General features: G+C 40.6%; 2 protein-coding genes across 7 annotated transcripts in view; both read right to left on the reverse strand.

The window, feature by feature from the left end:
* Positions 1-1,256: 1,256 nt before the first annotated feature.
* Positions 1,257-14,869, reverse strand: nup54 (nucleoporin 54). Of its 6 annotated transcripts, none has more exons than XM_083793225.1 (15): positions 14,812-14,855; positions 13,402-13,506; positions 12,742-12,822; positions 11,505-11,540; positions 10,836-10,922; positions 9,491-9,658; positions 8,537-8,760; positions 7,683-7,870; positions 7,373-7,569; positions 7,103-7,157; positions 6,505-6,598; positions 6,161-6,268; positions 5,092-5,211; positions 2,568-2,678; positions 1,257-2,049 (listed from the first exon to the last, which is right to left on the reverse strand). In XM_083793225.1, the coding sequence occupies exons 1-15, from the start codon at positions 14,852-14,854 to the stop codon at positions 1,921-1,923; spliced, it is 1,746 nt and encodes a 581-aa protein (XP_083649351.1). In that variant the 5' UTR covers position 14,855; the 3' UTR covers positions 1,257-1,920. The 6 variants fall into 6 exon arrangements, with proteins under 6 accessions (XP_083649351.1, XP_083649349.1, XP_083649353.1 ...); XM_083793223.1 differs by having other exon boundaries at positions 11,376-11,540; XM_083793227.1 differs by lacking the exon at positions 13,402-13,506 and having other exon boundaries at positions 14,812-14,869.
* Positions 14,870-15,116: 247 nt separating this feature from the next.
* Positions 15,117-24,338, reverse strand: part of LOC310879105 (lysosome membrane protein 2-like) — a 36,085-nt gene continuing 26,863 nt past the window's right edge. Inside the window, exons 8-12 of the mRNA XM_083793535.1 lie at positions 23,561-23,679; positions 21,056-21,129; positions 20,887-20,938; positions 19,288-19,440; positions 15,117-18,267 (exon numbers count right to left, since the gene is read on the reverse strand). Coding sequence (XP_083649661.1) covers positions 18,157-18,267; positions 19,288-19,440; positions 20,887-20,938; positions 21,056-21,129; positions 23,561-23,679 — 509 coding nt within the window. The 3' untranslated portion in view covers positions 15,117-18,156. The remainder of the gene's footprint in view (positions 18,268-19,287; positions 19,441-20,886; positions 20,939-21,055; positions 21,130-23,560; positions 23,680-24,338) is intronic.

Below are 24,338 nucleotides of genomic sequence, written 5' to 3' on the forward strand. Positions count from 1 at the left end.
GTCAGGTTTGGTGTGCAATTATAGGCCTTTTGGGGTCCCATTTAAACTCTCAGGTAAGAGTCCATCAACCTCCCACTTTGAGAACTACTAGGACTAATTTCATTTTGGCAATCCAACACATTTGACTTCTGTATACTGAAACATTGGTCCAAGTGAGAATGGGATGGATGATTGTGTTTTCCATTATTTCAGCTTGTACCAACTCAGCTGAACATGGGGTCTAATTTGGGATCGGGTAACATAGGGTTGAAGGAACTTGAGTATGCTCCCTTGCCGAGGACCCGTGGATGGGTTACGGCCCGGGGATTTGGTCAGCCTTGTATGGAGATCCCTGATGTCATCAATATGATGTAATCTACTGATTAAGTATTATGATAAAGGGGCTGCACTACGTACCCTCACAATCACAATGGGTACAAGGATCTGGAGCGTAACTGGCATCACACCGGCCTAACACTGTATGCTAGAATTGTATGTTCAAAATGTCCGACTTGAACCACTAAATTGACACAGCCTTTTTACATTAAAACCTATGAGAAATTACCAAAAAGAGGCTGCATAGTGCAAAAGGCACTCAGGCCCGGATTAGTGGAGGTTAGGCTCCAGGGCCCGCAGCTTGCAAGACTGTTGTTGTGAGCTTGTAGATTGGCTATTTCTGCTACTGTCATGTGACACCATCGCACGACGAAATAAGGCATTAATTTACAACAACAACAATAATACGGAGATCTGAGGTTTCTGCCCGACAGCTACAAAATGGATGTGTCCAGGTCTCTAATTTAGCCTTGACAGACTATCACTCCAGCTGTTAGCATCCGCTCTATTTCTACTGGAGTAAAACCATACTCCTGTAGGACCTGACATGTATGTTCTCCGATAAGAGGGTCACGTGCCAAGCAAGGTTCTGCAGGAGTTCGGGAGAGGAGCGGAGCTGGTCGGGGGCTCTCCTCACCCGCAGGGTCCTTAAGAGGTTCAGAGTCTTGCTCAAGGCCGCTTCAACGGGGAGCCCGGGGTTTGAACTGGGAACCTTGCGGTTGCAATCCAGTCACTCTACCCCTGAGCCACCACCGCCTGCCAGTATACCTAGTACGCCTGTGTTTCCCCTCTTCATGCAGGCAATATATAAAACTATTTGATATAATTGTCCATAGCTCCATAGCTTCAGAACCTAAAGGGCACGAGGCGAGCATTCTGACAGCATTCTGTTGGATTCATATGATGCAGTAAAATATCAATGACCTGTGTACTCCACTAGATTCACTTTAATATTTTATTATAAAACAATGCTTGTCTTGTCACATCATGTTTACACACAAACTGTTTACATCCATAGTTCAATTTTCATATATAGTTATGCTATCCCAGAATGTATAGCTAAACCAATGATCAAATTCTTAAAGATAGGCGCATAGCCGCATACAGAAAGTGGAAAATTTGTTACATAAAAAATTCAAAAACAAAATCTGCTTAACAGACATTTCCTAAATCAAACTATAGACAAATGTATGTCGATTTAGATTTTATTGATCCAATTGATTCTAAAATCAATGTATTGTTTTCATAAATGCTGTCATGAGTATAGCTCCCATAAAGGAGTAATTCACACATTTTCAACCTCGCTCATTATAAGATGGCACCATTTCTGTGTTCTTGCTCTGTGTCTCAGATCTGGGCTCTGGACAGTTTAGAAAGACTTTTCCAATGAGATGGAGTGAATGTATGTTGACGTACGGAGGTGTGGCCTGAAGTGGAATAGTTCAGACCCATTCATACTTCGTCGTACGACCTGTGTCGAAAATAGCCGATCAACAAGCTCACAGCACGTCACTTCAGAGGCATCGCGGCGCGTTGTGAGCTTGTAGATCTGATACTTTAAGCTTTAAGTCGTACGATGGATTCTAAATGTAGGCATTGGGGTGTTCAGCTGAGCATACCCCCCCTTATGTGCCCGCTGTCATTTAGCCCATGTTCAATGAGCTTTATGTCCTCCAGGTCGTCTTTGATGACATTGATCAGGTGACTTAGACCCTCCTGCTGCTGTTTTAGGTGCTGTGGGGAAGGACAACGTAGTTATTATTTAGTCTCAAGCTCCTTAATACTTTTCATTGTTTCAATATTTATAAAATCGCAGACACACTTTACCACTTGAACGTTTATCTTTAAAACATTTCAAAAATAGACGATTTACATGCTCACAATGCATCGCGATGCGTTGTCAGCTTGTGAATCGGGACAGTTTGATACTTTTGCCTGACGTATGATGTATGAAGTACGGTATTTATTTAAAAAATCATTTTAATATCCTAAGATCCCTACATACCGGGGACGTTTTCTTTCCATGTGTCTAATTCGCCCCAAGATATTGTTTTGTTTTTTTGTACTGTTCTTTGTGTCACATGAGTAGAGTAAATTCACACAGAACATGAATATGACTTTGTAATGTTAATTCAGAACAAGGTTTATTTTTTTAAAGGGTAAATGCCCTAAGCCTTATAAATTAAAGGCTTTCAAGACAGACACACACATACACCCTAAGTCACATTTAAGAGACAAGGCATATCTCTTACTTGTTTGATTTCTCTGAGAAGGTCTGCATCCACACTGTAACGCTCCTCTGATCTCACAGCCCCAAAATGGTTCTGCATTCGGATTTGGGACATCAGCTCGTTCAACCGGCCCTGAAGAAACAAACATTTGACAAACATTTAGGTCAGCAATGCTATGAAATACAAACCAAAAACAACAACGACCCTGCAACCTTTCCTGACTCTTATCCAGAGTAATTTCAACTGATTCCGCTGCCCCCCCCCCCCCCCCCCCCCCCCCCACTGAACCCCCTAACTGCTCCTGATGAGCAGGCTGGTATCTTAGGGCACTTTCACACCGGACATGTTTGGTTCGTTTAAAACGAACCATGGTCCGCTTACCCCTTTGGTTTGGCTGGTGTGAACGTGGATCCGAACTCTGGTGCGGATCAAAGAAACGGACCATGGTCCGCCAAGAAAGGCCGGACTCGGTTCGCTTCCAAACGAACCACGGTACGGTTCGTTACTGGTGTGAACGCATTCAGACTTTATAGAGAACCAAATACAGGACGATAGACAAAATAGCCGTATGGCGTCTGCAGTTGTGAGGCTGCATTAATAATTAGTTCTAAAAGCATGTCTTTTTTACAGGGATCACTATTGATATAACAGCTGTCAGCTGATTTTAATAGTAGATGCATATATGTCTATGAGTAGACCCGCATCCAGGAGGAGGGCTAAGGAGGCGCAGCGCAAATTTTATGGCAGCGTACGAGGTTCACATGCGCAAAAATAACAGATGTACAAGTTATCGACAAGGAATGGTATGTACGGTGTGGTACACGATGTAAGCTTGTAGATCTGTTTATTTTAAGCATGGGTTGCTGCCGCCATGCAAAGTTATGACGAAACATGCGATGCATGAGTCTTCATGCGAGAGAGAGTTTCTTTCAACTCGTGTCCCCTCCTTTTTTCTGTGAGTAAGAATCTGTCATAAAATATTGTGTGTGTGTGTGTGTGTGTGTGTGTGGGCACACGCAGATGGGGGGAGAGACCCGATATATTTATATGGGAGAGACGCAGAGACAAGAAATATTTAAAATCATCCTGTCTCGCTCTAGCGCACGGCTGCACGTATAGAGAAAGAGCAAAGAATGGAGAATGGAGAAAATGTTAAATAAGCTACACAGGTGGTCCCAAATTATTAATTGATTACATCACTAGCAAAAGAAAACTAGGTCAACTCAATTAGCTGCAGCAGAGCTGTTCTGACTTGAAGCTCAATACTAACTGACCACCTTCAAGTTTAAACCATATGACATGGAAATGCCCGCCGATTTAACATGCGCAGAAATAACATATCTAAATCGGGTTAAGGTGCACACATGGAAGAAAAGTATTTTTTATCGGGGATACCTTGTTGTAGGCTATACGTCTCCGTGAATTGTATTCATCAGCAGCAAGCAGATTACTGTTCAAACACCTGCTCCTCTGTTGCTCTTATTTGACTAATAAAATAATTATTAATAATTAATGCAATTGATGATATTCACACAGCTGCCATCTTGCCAGCAAGGTGATACCTAGGTGACACTTCCCATAGAGAGCCCATTCATCCAAACAGAAAAGTCCTCTCTAATTATATTAAACAACGTCAAAATCACCAACATTGCAGCTGTAGAGAAAGCTTGAATTATCCTCTTTCAATCTGTAAAGTTTTTGTTTAATAGAAATCCACCATAGACATTTTATGAGCTACTTCCTGTCAAGAAACTCCTTGCAGATGATTACTTATATCATTATCAGAGTATGGAAGCGCTCGTTATCAGTAAAGCAACCTCCTGCATTATGTGCACATTCAAAACAGGTGGTATGCATGGGCCATTGAGTGATAGTCAACGAGCACTTCCAAACTTCAGCATGTAGAAAAAACTCATCTGCAAGGAATTTCTTGACAGGAAGTAGCTCATAAAATGTCTACGGTGGATATTTATGAAACAAACACTTTTGAGGATAATTCAAGCTTTCCCTACAACTGCAATGTTGGTGATTTTGACGTTGTTTAATATAATTAGAGAGGACTTTTCTGTTTGGATGAACGGGTTGTCTATGGGAACTTTTGGGAACTTGGAAGTGTCACCTAGGTATCACCTTTCTGGCAAGATGGCAGCCATGTGAATAAGGCTAATAGCAAGTTGTTGCTGCAGTCATGTTGCTGTTCTCTTCTCTCTCTGTGTGACTGAAGGTTGCGCCCAAAAATTGATTTCCCCTCATGTTCTTTTTTCCTTCCATCGTAAAATGACCTTTCCTTTTTTTCACTATTTGGTTTGCTTAACATGTCCACGTGTAATTTGTTTACATATTTGGTACGCTTTACAAAGTCCAGTGTGAACACCAAACGGACCAAAATCAAAATACATAAAATATTTGGTTCTTGGTCCTTGATCCGACCTTCTAAGCGAACTTTGGGTTTGAAAACGGCCTTACATGCTTTCTTCTGCCGACTGTGTGTAAAGCGCTTTGGATAACTGCGCTACAGTATATATTAAATTAACAATTTATTTACCTTAAATTGTGTTGGAGCATTGAGCTCTGATTGAATGGTGTCCAACTGCACCCTGAGGTGCTCCTCGTCCACCTGGATGGCATAGCCACTTTTTCTCTGGATCTCCTGCTTGATCAGCACCTAGCAGGAACACAGAGCATGAAGCATGACGAGAACGAAACCATTTAGGACGCATCAGTGTCACCTTATAGCTTTTAACCACTTCAACCGTTCATTAAAACTTTATACCGTAGAAAAATAGCAATCTACAAGCTCGTAGCCCGGCACAGAGTGCCACGCTACGAGCTAGTACATCTGCTATTTTTGATAAAACGTTAAATTGTGCCGCAAGACATTGAATATATATTCTTTCACAGCAAGCGTTTTTTAACACATATCTTTGCTTCTGAAACAACATATTTTCAGATGGGGGTCGGTGGCCGAATACATATTGTATAATTCTGGCGGTCCATTACATGAAATAGTTTGAGAACCACTGATATAGAAACATAGCTTTTTCAGACATTTCGTAGAATATAGTCTCAGGTCTTAACCCATTCTGACCGGGCACCCATTTTGGTGTCGGCATCATGTTATGCTTTAGCTATTGAAAAATAGCAGATCTACAAGCTCATATCGCGCCATCGAGTGGCGCGATACGAGCTTGTAGGTCTGCTATTTTTGAAAAATCGAAGAGCGACTGACATTTCTAGAATCCGATCTCAGGTCAGAATGGGTTAATCAGACCCAGTGTGTGTCCAGTGGAAACCTCGTATGAATCTGATCTCAGGTCAGAATGGGTTAATGGGTGAATGTGCTTGACATAGCATAAGCCTGACATAATGTTGTGCGCCACTGTTGTGTGCCTAAAAAAAAGAGCCGATCTATAACCCTCACAACTCTATGTGACTTGTGAGTTTGTAGCTCTGTGTGCATCGGGCTTACAGTCCGTGTCATCGTCTATATATGGAATAATAATAATAATAATAATATTATTATAATTATATTATATATTATATTATATATTATATTATATATATATTATATATTATAATAATATTATATATGGAATGAAACTGGGGGTTTTTACTTGTAGGACCCTGTGAGAAAGGTCCATTAGCTTTCTCTTGTACTGAGCGATCTTGGCCACTGTGGTAGCCTGGTTCTTTTGCAGTTCACTGATGTCATTTGAAATAATCTGTGAGTGAGGGAGGGAGGGAGGGAGAGAGAGTGTGAATGGGACAGGACATAAGAGAGGGGGAGAGAGAGAAAAGGCACAAGATGCTGGTAAGACAACGATAGGAGGCTTATAGTTAGAATTTTAGGTGGTAAAACATTGGGACACAATGGCTGCATAATTACAGATACCGATCAAGTCATCAAAAACGTAAAATATTTGCATATTTGATATATCAGGCTCTAATTAGCACTCACATCCACTCTGGTCTGGTGCTGTTTAGTCATCTGTTCCTGGATCTTCAGTCTGCGCAGCAACTCTTTAAAACCCACCATGGGCACTGGGATGAGTCTGGAGAGGAGAACACACCATGTCATTAAAGTGTGCCTGAAACCCTTAAATATATTATATATATTGGCAGCTTGCACAACCTGGGGTGGCGCAAGCTGCCACTAGGGGGTGCAGGACACCGATATAATAATTACAAAACATTAACGTACTGGTATTTCCAAATAGATGTTATACCATGTTAAGTTTTAATTCTCAATCAATAAATGTACCCAAAATGCACTTCCTACCAGCGTAGAACATGTTCTAATTTGATTAAAGTTGAGGTGTTATTGAGGGTGCGTCAACTCGGTTGGAATGTAGAATGCCTAAAAAGCTTGGCATTGCCTTAAGGCTTAACCTATCAAGACCTGAGACCAATTCTACAAATGCCTTCTAAATCAGTAGTTCTCAAACGTTTTCGTGCCAAGGACCTCCAATGTGATATTTGTCTGCAGACTTCCCATCTGAAAATGTTTGGTGCTTTCCCAGGTTTAATGGGTCGTTAAGCAATCACTCCTAACTTACTTCTCAGCGTCAGGGTTGTCGACCTTGGCCTGTTCCCAAATGATGGGGTCTACACCTGGGAAGGAGAGACAAACCGACGAGTTATTCCAATGCTCATAATTCCATCAGCATGCAACTGCACCGTATAAGGCGTGCACAAAACAGGATGACAAACAAACACGCACATGTTTTTATTTCTATACTTGCGAGGACATTGTTTTAGGGAGGCGGTTTTAATTATGAATGACATAGGCGCACACACACGCACACGCCCCTTGCATGCAAGCTTACCTGCAGGGGCATTTTGAATGAGCTGTTTGAGCTGTGCTGGGGAGAGCTCAGTGCGCGTGACACTCATAAGCACTCCGAGCTGTGAGAGTTGGGCCTTGATGTTGGCCTGCTCCACGTAGCTGAAGAGGGTGGACGCGGAGATTCGCTTCGACGTGCCGTTGGGGGACCGTTCCACCACATAAATGATCACCTCTGTCCTGAGCACCAGGAAATGGAAAGACGGTGAATAACAGTTCTACCGTCGTCTGTATAGGCATAGCATGTGATATGTTAACCCGTTATGAACTTTTAACATTTTATAGAAGCTTACTGGTCATCAGGCAGTGCTTTCACACCCTCTACATTGACGGTGAGGGACTGGATGCTTCCCAAAATCTTATGGAGAGACTCAACCAGCTGCTGCTGCAACGATCGCACATCAGCCTCCTTCTTGTTCAGGGCCAAAGCCACCAGACCATCCTCATCCTTGCTGCCAAGGATGCAGCTATAACCCACAGCCTAGGAGACACGAGGCACAGTGGGATGGGATTAAACCACAGAAAGAAGCATTGACACAAACATATTGGAACACAGTAGTCAAGAAATATCATCCCTGTTGGGCAGAAACCATATGACCTACTGTAACTACTGAACTGCGTTCCAATGGGTCCCAATGTAGTTACTGATGGGATCCAATGTAGTTATAAAACCTAGACTCTCAAACAGGCCTTCCTACTTTGGACATGTCACACAACCTATCTTTTTCAAATACAGTACAGTATGTCCATTTTCCAAAAATAGCACATCTACAAGCTCACACTGCGTCGTATAACCCATTCTGACCGGGCACCCATTTTGGTGTTGGCATCATGTGATGCTTTAGCTATTGAAAAATAGCAGATCTACAAGCTCATATCGCGCCACCGAGTGGCGCGATACGAGCTTGTAGGTCTGCTATTTTTTGAAAAATCGAAGAACCACTGACATTTTTAGAATCTGATCTCAGGTCAGAATGGGTTGATCAGACCAGTGTGTGTCCAGTGGAAAACTCGTATGAATCTGATCTCAGGTCAGAATGGGATAAAATCGGCCAATCGGCCATGGAGGTACAGGGTTTCTGCCACGACGTGATACTTTGTCAAAGGTCATACAAGCACAAATAATCGACAAGTCTTCTCTCGTGACCTTGAATCTGCAGAAGGGGTTCTCCAGCGTTAAGTCGACAGGCGGGGCCTGGTTGCTGTAGTAGCCCTTCCCAGTGCCCCAGTACGCCTGCAGTTGGTTCCACTTGGCCAGGATGGCGTCTCGCTCGTCACCCAGCAACGTAGGAGCCGACAAAGCCGTGACCTGCTGGTACAACAAGGTGGGCTGGGCCTGCTGCGGCTGAGCCTGCTGGCCGAACAAGCCTCCTATATTGGTTGTGTAGGAAATGAGAAATGAGGGAAAAACAGGTGAGAGCTTTGTTGGGACGCTCCATTTTGTTGGACACTTATATTATTAACCCATTCTGACCTGAGATCAGATTCATACGAGGTTTTCCACTGGACACACACTGGTCTGATTAACCCATTCTGACCTGAGATCAGATTCTAGAAATGTCAGTCGCTCTTTGATTTTTCAAAAATAGCAGACCTACAAGCTCGTATATATGAGCTTGTAGATCTGCTATTTTTCAATAGCTAAAGCATAACATGATGCTGACACCAAAATGGGTGCCTGTTCAGAATGGGTTAACATTTGTATATATATTTTTGATTAATTTAAAACAGTGGTTTTCAATCGAATTGATCAACATTTGCCTGTTGTCTTCTTATCCAACAATACCGAAGTATTCTACGCTTTGGGTCTTAGAGGCCTTAAATGTCATCAAATGATGGTCAAATGTCGAATAAATAATGGCCCTTGACATTAAATGGTTGAAAACTGATTTAAAAGAATGACTAGTGTGTTCGTCAACAGAAATTTTAATGGTCAAGAGGTGACGCACATCCAAATATATCAGGTTTCGAAAAAAATACTGAGAAAGGAAAGAGGAGATCAGCACACCGTTTTAAAAGCTCCCAAAATAATGTATTAATAACAGGGCGGAAAAAGCAATACAATGTTTCGGCCTAACCGGCCTTTGTCAGGGAAACTCACCTTGCTGCTGCTGAGTTGGCTGCACGTTGAAACCTCCAAACCCACCCAGGGTAGTTCCTAGTCCAGTTCCAAATCCTGTGGCACCGGTCGCAGTTCCGGTACCGAGACCGTTCTGGGTGTTACCAAACAGACCAAAGCCTTTGTTCTGGGTGTTACCAAACAGACCACCTAAAAGAGAGGACAAGCCATTTTAAATCTATTGAATGAATCAGTATGCTTCACAGTTCACAGACTTCGCAGCTGATACTAAATGATTAAGTGGGTTAGTGGGACATCTAGTGGCGGTAACCATTTCAAAACAAATTGTGCAGTAGGAGAAATAAGCCTATGTTGTGTCAAACAGTTTTAACAGTCCTACAAATATAGTATAGACCGATTGGTGTCCATATTGTCATTATAAGCAGATTTATTTTTTTGTACAGCTCACAATTAGGCACTCAACTCACGATACGATTTGAATCACGATATTAGGTTCACAATGTGATTTTTAAACACAATTCATTTCCAGACAATTGACAGAAAAATCTTTATTATTATTTATTTTACCCAAATCCAGTATTGTCTTTTTCTTTTACAATACTGTTTGTTTTCTATACTGTAGAAAGTGACTTTTTTATAATTTCTCTTCCACAAATCTCAAATCTTGTTTTTTAACATATGTTTTTTTCAACATATGTATCATGATACATGTTTTGGTTTTATTAAATCGATTTAAATTGCCACCAGATTATATCGCTATATTGATATACGATATACCGTTACATGCCTACTCACAACACATTGCATTGTAAATCACAAGTTTAATCACAATACGGTACCCTATAAATCCATAACAATGCGATATTTGCTGTTATTATGACACATCTTGACTCAAACAATTCAATTCAACGTTTCGAGCCAGGAAACGTTACCAGTACCACCAGTGGTGTTTTGGACAATCTGCTCCTCTAACAACAATAGATACATCAATGGTCCATGTGTGACCTGTTAAGTACTGTAGTCTGTGGGCATAGGCTACTGTCAGAAGCATCTGTCCTGAAGCAGTCCAAAAGAGAATGGGATGGATAAAGGTCCTGGATTCATGAATTAAATTACAGAGGTGACGTGATTTGCGACTAGCTGTTGCGTGCGTGTGCACGTGTGTGCGCACGTGCGGCTGTGTGTTCACTTGCTACAAGGGACAGTCACAAATTCACATGTCGGAACCAGTAGACTCCCTAGGCCTAGATTATCAACATGTTACCAACCTATCATATTGAGTTTTTTATCCAGCACACAGCCCAGCAGGACAGGATGTGCGTGTCTTTTGTCACATTGTGACACCTTTTTCAACTCTGCTGCTAACCTGTTGTGTTGGCGGGAGCAGCAAAGCTGAAGGTGGAACCCGGAGCAGCAGCAGCTGTAGTAGTGGTCCCAAAGCCCCCAAAAGCACCTACAAAACCCAACGCACAATGAGACAGTGGAACCAAAAGGGCAGTAAGGGCTTAACAATGGCTAGATGAGGATACATAATTCATAAACTGCCTAGTGCTAAATACTTCAGAACTAGATATAAAAAAAAGATACATATATATTTTAAATATCAACCGGAACACCATTCTACTTCCGTTTCTTACAATGGAGATGACAACACAGGGAGCTTGCCGAAGACGTCAGATAAAAAAAATTAAATTAAATGAATTTTATGAAGACATTAAATGTGATTTAACATTGTCACATCATGCAATCTAAACTTTTATTTTATTTTATATATATACAATACAAAATAAATAATGTAAGATGTGAAAGCCACCATAACACACAGGTGTGTGGACGGGGGATGGATAAAAAGGTCACTTCTAGACAGACTGTGCTGGTTAATTAGTCAATTAAAAAGGTCATCTACCTGTGCTAGCCAGGCTATTACCAAAATTGAAAACAGTGCCAGTAGTGGTGGCTGTACCAAAGCACCCCACATTAAAGTTGACTGCTCCTGGGTTGGCATTTAAGCCAAACCCGCCAAAACTAAACCCACCAGCCGTAGTGTTCCCAGCTCCCAGCCCCCCAAATCCTGCAGCCAATGGAGGCAGGCAGCGAAAAGGAGAAAGAAAGTGATAGGGAGGCGTTAGACATTAAGAGGTATTTCAGACATTCTAGCAGAGGTTTAATATTAGGCCTAATGTGAACCCATTTAGACCTGGATTTAGAAGGCATTCCGTTGAAACCTTATCTCCATATTCTAACTTTTCGATTTTCCGTCAACTCCCTACTTGATCATAATACGACATCACACTAAAGAACCTAAAGTAGCAGATTTACTACTTTTGAATTTGAATCCTGAAAAGTAAAAGTTGTTTTTGGACATTATGAGATTTCCCACCCAACAGACGATTTGAAGAATCATCCTCAGGTCTAAATGGGTTAAAGGGATATTTCACTTTCAAACATTTTTGGGGTCATTTTAGCATCCAACTCTCGCTTTTGTGAACACCCCAGACAGTTTCTAAGTTGCTCGATTCAGTATTTAGATATTTGCTATTGATTCTTATCAGACATGCCCCCCTTCCTATTTATAAACCCATTGTAACTTCAAACTCTACTTTAACCATGTTAGACTAATTGAAAACACCAGTCCTTGGACTGATATTGGCCTTTCTAATGCATGAAGGGGCCATGTTTTTTCAATTACTTTTTATTAAATGTTTATTTATCTTTTGTTTAAATAAAAAGTAATTGAAATAACACGGCCCCTCTCACGTATTAGGACAAGAGGAATCGATCATGGTTAAAATGGATGGCTTTGTATAGGAAGGGGGGCATGTCTAAATATCGATGCATTGTGAGCTTTGTAGACCTGCTATATTCAGCAAGAAATCCTATTTTCATCTAATGTTCGCCTACTATGACATGGCCAGAATAGGGCTGCTAGGGTTCAAATGGTTGCTTGCTGCTAGGAATTACAAATAACTAGGCTACATACATTTTGACAGCCGTTTTATGGTCATACGGTAATTATTAGGGCTATGCTCAATTAATTGATGCAGCAATAACCGTCATCATATTCCTTGCCAATAATCATATCGATACAGAAATCGGTGGTCTAGGACTCTGCAAAAGTAAATTTAGCAGGACACGGTCGTTATTCAAGATCAGCGCATATCACGATACATATCTCATCATGATACATATCGTATCATGACCTCTGAATTGTGATACATTCATGAGGTTGTAGGCGATAACCAGCTCTAGTTCATATCGTGTTTAAGTCTTACCAGTGGTGGTGGAGCCGAACCCAAACCCTGTGGCTGCTGCAGTTGTGGCGGCAGGTGCCCCAAAGCCAGGAGCTGCAAGAGCTGTGAGATAGAAGAAATAGATGCAAATATAACAATACAACCAGATTGTAAAAAAAAAACCCTAACCCAAGTTGACACCAAGGATCATTTAGAGGCAAGTGGCTGGTTGATTGGAATTTTCTGCATTAGTGAAAAAATGAAAGCAGGTGGAAGAAGTCATTTGAATTTCCAAGTGGAAATATACCAAATACCACCATCATATTCATCCTTAATTGAGGCATCAGTAAGTTGTGTATTATTGCTCCTGGTCTGGAAGACAGACACGTCTGCACCTAATTTATGCCAAATAAAAGCATAAAATCGAAAAGAAAATAGCCGATCTACAAGCTCACAACACGTTGTGGGTGCACCGTGTTTCGAGCTTGTAGTTTCGTGCTTTAGCTCTTGACTTCCATCACGGTTATATGATGCATCATGTGAGATGATGATGTGACAGACCCTGGCCATTTGTCATGTCCTGATTCAAAACAGAGCAGAGGACATGTCTGACAGCGTTGACAACAGAAATTGGTGAGTTACTTGGGGATCTGTTGGAGAATGGAGATCCGTTTTGAAAATGGAGCTGATGCATGAACTTACTACCAAATCCTGAAGAAGCGGTGGTGGTGGCAGCACTGCCAAAGCCAAATGTTGTGGAGGCTGTGGTTTTAGCACCAAATGAACCAAATGAAAATCCAGACGTGCCTTTAATTACAATAAAAGATGAGAATGCATTGTGTGTGTGAGATGTTGTGACATGGATGAAGCAAATGGTGTGTAAATGAGAATAGGATAACTTTCTGGAAATATTATTAGAAAACTGACCGATTTTCAACTGCTGGTGGTACTAAATGTAATGTTTTCCTTTTTTTTTAGGTTTATATCGTTGATTAGTTTGATTAATCTACGTGGACATACTTAAAAATAAATAAATATGTGACAAGCTACCCAGATGTATGGAGTATCTAGATCACTGTTTGTTAATGTCATGTACCCAGATGTATGGAATATCTATCTAGATCATTGTTTTTCAATGTCCGGTGAGTCGGTGACTCCAGTCCAGCCACCACCAGGGGTCCAAATGGACCATATTGGTTCTGTAACTCTGAGGCCCCTTTTCCCCCAGGGTTGAACCGGTTCAGTTCTTTTTCCCCCCCGCCTAATATTGAACCAGTTCAGGGTTTTTCCACTGAAAATGAATTGGTTCAGATTGGAACCGTTTGGAATTGTATGTATGGGCTGTTGCAACTCTAGATTCAACATGTTTGGGGTTTTTTCTATCTAGGGTTGAAAATTGCGGCTACTGCCACTGGTTGCCATTGGCTGGATGCAGAAATCCTGACAGTTTGTAACAATTGTTATTACACTCACTTCACTGTAACATCACACTGGAGTAGCCGCAATTTGCATTTTATATTGGGTTGAATCTAAAGTTGCAATACCCTCCATTGAAAAATATATATAGGCTATGTGAGGATATATAAGTCAGACAGATCTCTAATGTATAGAGAGTACTTAGCCCCTTTCGGGACCCTACATAAAGCTTTTCTGACATTTTGATGAGTTTCGAACAAATGTCAGAAACTTCAGTAGCATTGGGTTCTGCTTGGAGGGCTAAGAGAGTACTGTAGATAACAATTAAGCACCATCATGAGACGACAGCGGTCGGGGATCTAACAAAAACGTTTATTTCTATTTTTAGCCGTTATTATTTATTTGTGTAATGTTATTGTCTTCTATTATTTGTTTACATTCATCTCCTCCAATAAAAGTTAAAACTATTTAACGGCTCGCGGGACACACGTCAAAATCTATTAGATGGCTCTAACGTCAAGGAAGCGACGACAGCGCAGTTACAACACGACGTTCCACATACACCTCGCTAAACACAGTCATCCATGTTTGCTGCTGGGGTACCAGACCTACAGTACTGTTCATTGTGTATTAATACCTCAATCGTGTATTTTATTAACTGTAATCTTAATTAAACATGTGTAAATATCCACAAACCTGCAGCAGGATTAGCCGCACCACCGCCAAATGTGAACGCCATGTTGTTTGTACTGGTCCCACTGTTATTTGAGTCCGGTTAAAACCATAGGTTAAAACATGGTGAGCAACAACAGTTCCGGTGTAGTTTCGTCCTCTTTGCCCCTTGCTTTAATAATACATAATTATTCATAATATATGATATATATTTGAGTATTATATATATATATATATATATATATATAATTATATATATAATATAAGTATTCAAAAGTACAAATTGTGAATTATTGTTCATAAGAATAATGGCCAGGCCCAAAGAAGAATGACAGATTCATCCAAGTGATAGCTTTTATTTCATTGTACGTCACATACACTCTGTATTATAGTCTGCATTACAGAGTTAAAACAGGAAATATATGAATACTGTGGGTGCATTATTGTATAGAAGTACATTTTGCATAATATGACATTCTAAGAGAAAGAAAAAATATGTATTTCTGCAAGAGAATCTTTCAAGGAGCTTTTTTTTCCTTCTCATATCCTTATTTATTTATTTAAATGACTACTGCTCAGCCCATATCTACTGTTACTACTGTACTACTGTAATTAATGTATCCTCCTTACTGATATGTTTGCACTATTGGTGAGATGCGAAAATACTTTTCGCTGTGCTCTCATCTAATCTCATCTCATGCAATGAAAATAATGGCACATAATTAGTATTTACAAACAGCCCATGTTTACAAACAGCATGTTGTGGTTTGGTTTACAATTACTCTACCATGTTTCTTCCACTATATAACTATGTATAATAGGCATACAGTTGTTGGGAGAAACCTTTTCTAATGAGTACTACAGTGCAACTCATGTTTATTCATCAGTACAATCTTTTAAAATGCCAAATTCTAATATGACTCTGGCATAATATGCAACAAAAGGTCATGACTGTCCTTAATCAAATTGAATGTATTTCAGGTCTATTTTCTGAGTGTTTCCACACCCTTTATTTAATTGGCCTACTTTATTAAAGAAATTCACTGTGACAACTTTGCACATTTTCACAGTTTAAATTAAGAAATAAAGAAAACATAATTGCAGGCTGTTGCAGTATATGCATAACAGTCTGGTAGCTGAATGGAATAAATCTTATATGAAATTAGGAATAATGTGGAGAACCCTCTTAACCTACAACTAAAAAGACAAATGTATCTATATCTAGGTATTTTCCAATGTCACGTTACAAATGGCTGCTGAATCATTATGATTTTGAGCCCTCCAAAACATATACACAAACAAAGGAGGATCATGACATTCATCAGCAGCACTGATAGTCTTAGGACACTATGAAATGTTTCAAAGAGAATAAGAAAAAAACATGCCAAACTTCAACGTCAATTTACAACATAATCGTACATAATCTAGGAAACGTAAAGCATGTAAGTGTGCTCTCAAACGCAGTCTCATAGTTCTATGATGGATGCATCAGAAGTTATACGAGTGTCAATAGTTGACCTATATGACATAGATATACCGTTGTCCACCCAGTTGCACCACATGTTGAATTAGAGATCTTATAAACGATACAACCTTGTGTTGTGTTACATAGATACATACATACAGTACATACTGTATAAACACAAACGGCGTCAGTACAGTAGTTTTTACAATTGACAGTTTCACAGAATGACAAAACTCAGGCTTATCATCACACTGAAGAATATCTGTTGTATTAACCTGCATGTATTTACTTATAGAATTATTATTGTTTTGAAAATAGGGGATTTGTTGCATCCTCACCAAACATTTGGAGGAATGTAGTATCTCTTATACTATTTTACAAAAATATGCCACTCACTAAACTTTTCAAGTCCAGCAAAACATACACAGCAATACCCATACACTACATATCATAAAAAAGGTGTTGCATTTCGTGTGGGGTAGGTATAGTGTTTAAATGTGTAGAAAAAGCTTAAATTGTATTGTGAAAATTTGATAAAGCACTAAGTTAAGGCAACATGACCTAATTCTTTGAATCCGACCGGAGGCTCTTTGCTTCATGTCCATACTCATCTCTCTCTTTCCTTATTCCTGTCTCTTCTCACTGTAACTTTATGAATAAAGCATGATAATACCAGAAGAAAGAAACACTACGTTGTTGTGGTCCTGTCATTAATGCTCAGGTCATACTATAGTGACGAGTTGGGGCAAGATCACTTGATACAATGGTATTGGTACGTCTTGTTACCTGACTAGAAATGACATTCTCACTCCCAATTCGTAATACAGTAGGTTGACTTGAGCCTCCATGCTAGGCGAGCGAGGTGAACTACAGTGGCCATTGACTACTGGTGGTCCATTGCGTGACCTGGCTTGCACTTGAACATTATTGTACATAATGTTATGTACATTAATATGTACAATAATCATAATAACAAAAAACACTATAGATTTCCCAGCACAGGCCCCTGAGAGTGGAATTTTAATTCTAAAATTCAGTTTACACACATTGCCCTAGCTGGTCCTTGTTTAGCCCTATTGTCACACAAATGTGGCCTCACCCACCCAAAAAATAAAAGCCAATCATAATAAAATAATAGTAATTTTATGAAAACATTTAGTAACACTTTCTTTTGTTGTTCATGCATTTAAGGATTGATATATGATTGTTATTGGATATTTTGGTTCTGAGAAAGCAAATCCAAGCGAAACAGAAGCATCTTCTATTATGGAAAAACTAGCCACCGAACGTACAAACAGAATACCGGTCGATTTGATTTATTTGACCCCTGGATCATATATTTGTTTATTTTATCATCTATTCTACAGTATTAATTAATTTAGTTTTTTCATTCTGGGTCTTTGGACATTTGCACGACATTTTGATCTTGTGTGTGTGTACATGTACACATGCACTTATTGTTTAAATAAAAGAAAGGGAAAAAACAACAAAAAACAGCAAGTCAGAAGGACAGGCAAGGCAATGAACCTTCCATCATTCCTAAGGTGTAACAGTCTGTTTGAGTTAAGTCCACTATAACTGACAACCCCTGGCTGTTCACAGCTATTGTAAAGTCCAGCTGTGCAATTCATGATAGCCTAAACAAAAACTAGGACTCATCATTGCCAAACTAATTATCTTCCTCTTCTAGACATTCAACACTAGACACTTAGGCTGTGATATGTACAGCTGTACGTACATCACATATGGTCTTACATTAATTCACTCCAAAAACATGTTTGCGTCCCTTCATAATGGATTCTTAACAGGGATCACAGTGATGTATTTAATTACAAATGGGACTTTTTTCTCATTGAACTGAATGTGCCACTGCATAACTCCACTCCGATCCCCACAGCTCTTCTTCAGGACTCTTTATCAGCAGTCGGTGTCATGCTGATATAGTTTGATTTGTGTGTTTCATCCATCTCCTTATCATTGACTGGGGTGTATGTTGTGTCCTTCTCAGCAGTTTGCTATGGTATAAAATCGAGATTGTTAGCAGGTAAATTCTTCCTTAAACTTTATCTTTATTATAAATTATCTCCAAGTACAGGCGAGGATCATTAGTGGTTTGGTGCACAAATTATAGTATACAATAGTACCTCATAATGCAGTAAGGAAAAGTAGATTGATGGAAATAAGACTTAAAACCTTTCAGCAGATCTACAATGTAACAAAGCCTAAACAGCACACTAATAATATAACACAATAATTCCCATTGTATTCTAAAAAGTAGCTTTCGTAAATCCCTTCCTGGATTTCCTTCTTGAAGCAAAATATACTTTGGTAGAGGCTTGGTTTGGGTTGCCATGATTGCCATATCGACAAGGTATCTTCAATAGTTGTTCTTGTTGATTAAAAATACATAGCCTAAAATAGTCTAATACAACCAGATAGGCAGTTTGTTTGGATGTATGGGCTGTCAATGCCGGAAAGCAGTTTTTTCAGTAGACATTGGCGCATATCTTCTGTGTACACACGCATAGCATAACATAGCATAACGCATAACATTACAAAACCTGACACAGCTTTCTTTTGTATACCAACTTTGTATCAGTGGATCCGAAGTTGATATACACACCAGATGTTCTCCCTAATTCGATTAGTAAACTGCATTGGCAAGAAAATAAAGTAAGTATTTCAGGTTTTGTAATGTTACATACAATATTGGCAGAATCTGCTTTGTTTGCGTTCATTTGTGTGCTAAAAGAGCAATCTGAAAATAAATTCCTTTGAAGATACAGAGCTCTGAATCTGTCTTGACTTGAGACTGCTAAGGGTGACTCTGAGACCTGCTTCACAGTGCAATGTAAGTCAGTGAGTTGAGTTACATCAACTACACAGCACAAACATTTACCAAAGCGCCTATTAATATTTTGGCGTAGAGCTGTGTCGTGTGCCGGAAATAGACAAACTGTAGATCATTCGTTTATGTCACGTGATACCGTTCTATGAGAGCGTCTATTTCACGCATCACAGTTGGAATGTCGTACCTTCTGTTTGTGCTCGCGGACCAGTAGGATGATGAAGACGATGAGCATGATGCCACCGAGAGCAACAATGAGGAGGGGGAAGTTGGACACCAGTGTCACGATCAGCAACAGCTTCTGCAGTCTCTCCACAGACGCATCATCGATAACCACACTCTGTAGATCATGATGACAGACACATCATCAACATGTACACTCTACAGATGCACGATATAATCTGTAGTGTAATCGGAATCGGCCACATCGGCCATAAAAATACCATATCGGTATCGGATTATCAAAATAATCCAGATTATTTTCACCGCAACAATAAGGTGACCATCAATGGTGAATTCTACATTTAATTTGTGTACTAATCTCATTCAGGAAAAAGAGCATATTTGTTGATTGATTGAATACACAGGTCAGAGGGAGAGGACGTGACCAATTGCTGTTTTAGATTCTTGTTCATGACTACATTGCATTTTTCTTTTGTCTAATAAAATATTAAATCAATCAATCAATCAATCAATCAATTTGACAATTTGGCCAATGTTTGACATTTTGTTTAATTACTTGTAATGCAGTAATAGTCTTAAAAATGTATTAAACATCCTTAAATTGTCACTTTAGAAATGTGAAGATACCCTGTATGTACTAATACTGATGTTGGTTTGTTAACTGTTGAGTGAGAAAACAATGTTGCACATTAGGCTAATCATCTGGAGACCTCCCAGAATCCTTTGGGGACCAATTTACAATTTAGGCATTTAGCAGACGCTCTTAATCCAGAGCGACTTACATTTAAGCAAGAACAAAAGCATGGGAATACATCACATAAAAGCATTTATCATGAAACATGCGTAAGCTAAGAAAGTAACAGTGGAATATCTATATAATGAAACTATACATACACTATACATATAAACTATACATATTTACTACTATGCTATACATATGTACTATGGCGTGCTATGACTATATACAATACAATTATAGTGCTGTCTACATAACATGCTATAAGTCTGTGTCAAATGATGGAGTCTGAAAAGGTGGGTTTTCAGGCTACGGCGGAAGATTGGGAGTGATGCTGCAGTTCTGACTGCAATGGGAAGTGCATTCTACAGTTTTGGAGCCAGAAGGGAGAAGAGTTTGGGACGTGTGGAGCGTTGTCCCGGCGTTTTTAGTGAGGGGACTTCCAGTTTCCCTGCGTTGGCTGATCTGAGTGCGCGGGAGGGTTTGTAGGGTTCAATCATACTTGCAAGATATGGGGGAGCCATACCTTTGGTTGCTTTGAATGCCAGCATCAGAGTTTTGTATTCTGTGCGGGCAGCGACCGGGAGCCAGTGGAGGGAGCGGAGCAGGGGGGAGACATGTGAGAATTTTGGCTGGTTGAAGACCAAGCGAGCTGCTGCATTTTGGATCAGCTGGAGAGGCTTAAGTGCACATGCTGGTAGGCCAGTAAGGAGGGAGTTACAATAGTCGAGTTTTGACAAGACTGTTGTCTGGATTAGGAGCTGGCGGTCCCGACCCACAGGTTGAGAACCATATAGACGACAGACACATTGTCATCTATGCTCTATAAATTACATTACAACATTTATCTGTCAAAATTGTTCTCACCTCATTGAGGAACAAAACTGGAAGGACTGTTGAATTGAGCTTTCTTGTACCTCTGTAAACAACAAGAAGGAGATATCAGTGAAATACTGTAAACTGCAGAATCACAGAGGTTATATATTTTATTGTATATACAGTAGGCCAATTTGCATGCAGAATTGCAGATACTTACATGAATCCTGGGATTTTTTCCATCAGGATATTGACCTGGGCCCTCTTGTTTGCACGAACAGGAACTCCAGTGGTCTATGAGGAACAAACAAAATACACCTTGAACTACAAAAAGTGTTCCTCGGAGCACAGGTCTCCACCAGGTCAGGTAGGTTATTCATTTGTGAGCCAGCAATGTTGATGGAATATGAAGAATCAGTCAGATCCGATCACATGACTATAGAGATAATGTGTACCGATTTGCGTGATGTTTGGCCAAAATCTGTATGAGTAATATAAAAAAATGTGTTTAGCAAGAATTGGCCTCATAGTGGTGCTATAATAGGACAATGTCAAAACGGGTGGCATTTCTTCCTCAATGTAGGGCAAATCTACGTGCAAAGGTTCACCGTAATCATACACACACACACAGTGTTCATTTGAGGCATTTTGTTCAAAGCGAATGCGGAGATTATAGGTTATAGGTACGTGAAACGTGAAACGGACTGTTATAGTGCCAACATGAGGCTCATTTGAACATTTCAAGTGGCATTTCTCCACGCTGCATTCATTATTTGAAGCATTTTGTTCAAAATGAAGCACTCCTGCAAACTTTGGAAGCCAATGAGCCAATCGGGATGGAATATGAGAAATCTGAGAGACGCGTTTCGTTGAATGACTATAGAGACACTGAGTACCGATTTGTGATCTTTGCAAACATAATTATCTGTGGGAGTAATACGAAAAAATGTGTTTTGCAAAAATGTAAAAACTGGTGGCACTATAACAGGCCGATCTGACAAATTCGGAGCAGAGGTTCTGTTCTGGCATCCAGCGAGTGTGTGCACAGTTTCGCTGCGATAGGCCCAACGGTGCCGGAGATTAGCTGCTCACACAAAACATCAACAAATGAAGTCAAGTCAACATATTTCTGTACTTCCAACAAGTGAAGCACTAGGTGGGGCTAAAGCATAACCTTATCCCATTCTGACCGGGCACCCATTTTGGTGTTGGCATCATGTTATGCTTTAGCTATTTAAAAATAGCAGATCTACAAGCTCATATCGCGCCACCGAGTGGCGCGATACGAGCTTGTAGGTCTGCTATTTTTGAAAAATCGAAGAGCGACTGACATTTTTAGAATCTGATCTCAGGTCAGAATGGGTTCATCAGATCAGTGTGTGTCCGGCGGAAACCTCGTATGAATCTGATCTCAGGTCAGAATGGGTTATGAAGCCAAAATGCATTATTTTTTACAGGGTGGCTCTGCACAAGACTAGCTGCCTATATGAGAGGCAGTGGTGTCATGCTCGTAGAACGCAGTACCACACCGTGGTACCAGTAATCTTTTGACGTGCACGCGCAGGGACGGAACGGAACGTGCACGTGCGTGCACGCTAGAACACGCCCCCCCCCTAGATTCAAGAGAAGACGCACCGTGACCTAATCAACCTCGTGTCACCAGACTTTCCAAGTACCCAGTGGTCTAGATTTACTGGCTCCCCCCACCTATTTTCACACCGTGTCAAGTACCGTGCCGAATTCAAATGGATACTACTTTGCATAACAAGAGCTTTAACTGTTTACCTGAGCGCACGTAGCCTATACGGTAAGCATGCACACTTACAGCAGTAGACTATGGCAGACGGCTCCAGTAGGCTATACTGCTGCTGTGAGGTGTTCAGCACACAAGAAGAATGCCTCCTCCTCCATCAAACAACAGATTCATTTGTGATTCGTCCAAAGCAAACTTTTTTATTTTCGCTAGTGTGCAGTAAATATGTTTGTCTGTCTACTTTTGTGTTTGTGTGTCTAAAACTCTCATACACTATTTAACAATAGCCTTAGGCTATGCAGCCGTTCTGTGTGCATGCCGCGATGCACGCGCGTGCACGTGCATGTGCTACTGTGCTTGCGTGTGACGTTCCGTGGTACCAGTAAAAAAATCACCATGACACCACTGATGAGAGGGTGTGTGTGTGTGTGTATATAAAAAGGCCATTTCATCCATTGACACGCGCAAGCATGTTATAGCCTATACTGTACGCGCGCGCATGTCGCTCAGTGAATGATTATCACATGCCATCTGAAAAAACCTAGAACACACCACTGATAAAAGACCCACCGGCCTTCTAGCGGGGTGTCTGCTAGCTGCGGAACAACAATGGGTGGACTTTCAGGCTCATGGGAGCAGTTTACGGAGAGCGCTTTGACACCGGGCGGCAGTGCGGGATTTGACTGGGAAAATTGTTTCTCTGGTGGTCCAGCCTGGGACCTGCCCGCAGACTAGTTGTTTAGAGGTGGTTTCGACAACTTTGGATGCCCAGAAACTTCATGAAATAAATTCATGGGAGCTGATATACAGTGTGCAAAGATGTATTGTATGTAAGAGGTTTCTCTTGTCTTTAGTTATGCAATTGATTGGCATGTACAGTACAGTGTGAAAGAATGATCTGAGCCAGTGTACCACGTCACAGATACAAATTACAGTTTTCAGTGTCTGTTACATTGCTGTGTTGTTACTTACCGGGTTAAGATCTAGGAAGGTTTGGTGATGCTCTTTTTGAGGAGACAGTCCTTCGACGGCATCAACATATTTAGGATCTGCCAAGTAGAAATGAGGGAAGGACGCTACTACAGGAGCACCTTGAGGGAAGAACAGAGGAGAGGGGAACTATAAAGTGCCTACATTTACAAAGCATCATGCAGCTCTATCTCACTGTAAGATTGAGTCAGTAAAACACAATATCAACAAGAAAAAGTGTTCCTCGGAGCACAGGTCGTGTAGGTTATTGTGGCCTCCTGGTGGCGCTATACTAGGCCAACGGCAACGTGGAACTGGTGCCATTTCTTCCTTGGCCTTTCACGCCAATGCCAGATGCGGCATTCATGATTTGAGGCATTTTGTTAAAAAAAATGTCTTGCAATAATCAGCCTCCTGGTAGCGCTATAACAGGCCAATGTGAATAGGGTGGCATTTCTTCCTCGGCCTAGCAAAGAAGCCAATTGTAAACTTTGTAAGCCAACCTTAGTTAATCAGAATGGAATATGACAAATCAAAAGGTTTCGTTCGTTTAATGACCATAGAGATATTGTGTACCGATTTGTGTGATGTTTGGACGAAATCTGAATAAGTAATCAAAATCTAAAAATCTAAAATCTAAAGAAATGTTTTGCAAAAATCGTCCTCCTGGTGGTGCTATAACTGTGAGACATTTGGGGCAGAGGTTCTGCTTTGGCATCCAGGGAGCGCGTGCACAGTTTCCCGTCAAGCCGGCCAATGGTGCCAGAGATGATCTGGTTAC

This window comes from Protomyctophum parallelum, assembly GCF_964188405.1.
Source record: "Protomyctophum parallelum genome assembly, chromosome: 21".
Taxonomy (NCBI): domain Eukaryota; kingdom Metazoa; phylum Chordata; class Actinopteri; order Myctophiformes; family Myctophidae; genus Protomyctophum; species Protomyctophum parallelum.

What these genes read in the sequence shown, in the direction of transcription:
- nup54 (XM_083793223.1), bottom strand. Translation starts at nt 14,854, where the DNA reads ATGGCGTTCACATTTGGCGGTGGTGCGGCTAATCCTGCTGCAG. An exon ending in AAAGCACTGCCTGATGACCA is followed by an intron (nt 7,570 to 7,682) that starts GTAAGCTTCTAT and finishes CCTGGTGCTCAG; the next exon opens with GACAGAGGTGATCATTTATG. An exon ending in CATTCAAAATGCCCCTGCAG is followed by an intron (nt 7,158 to 7,372) that starts GTAAGCTTGCAT and finishes TCTCCTTCCCAG; the next exon opens with GTGTAGACCCCATCATTTGG.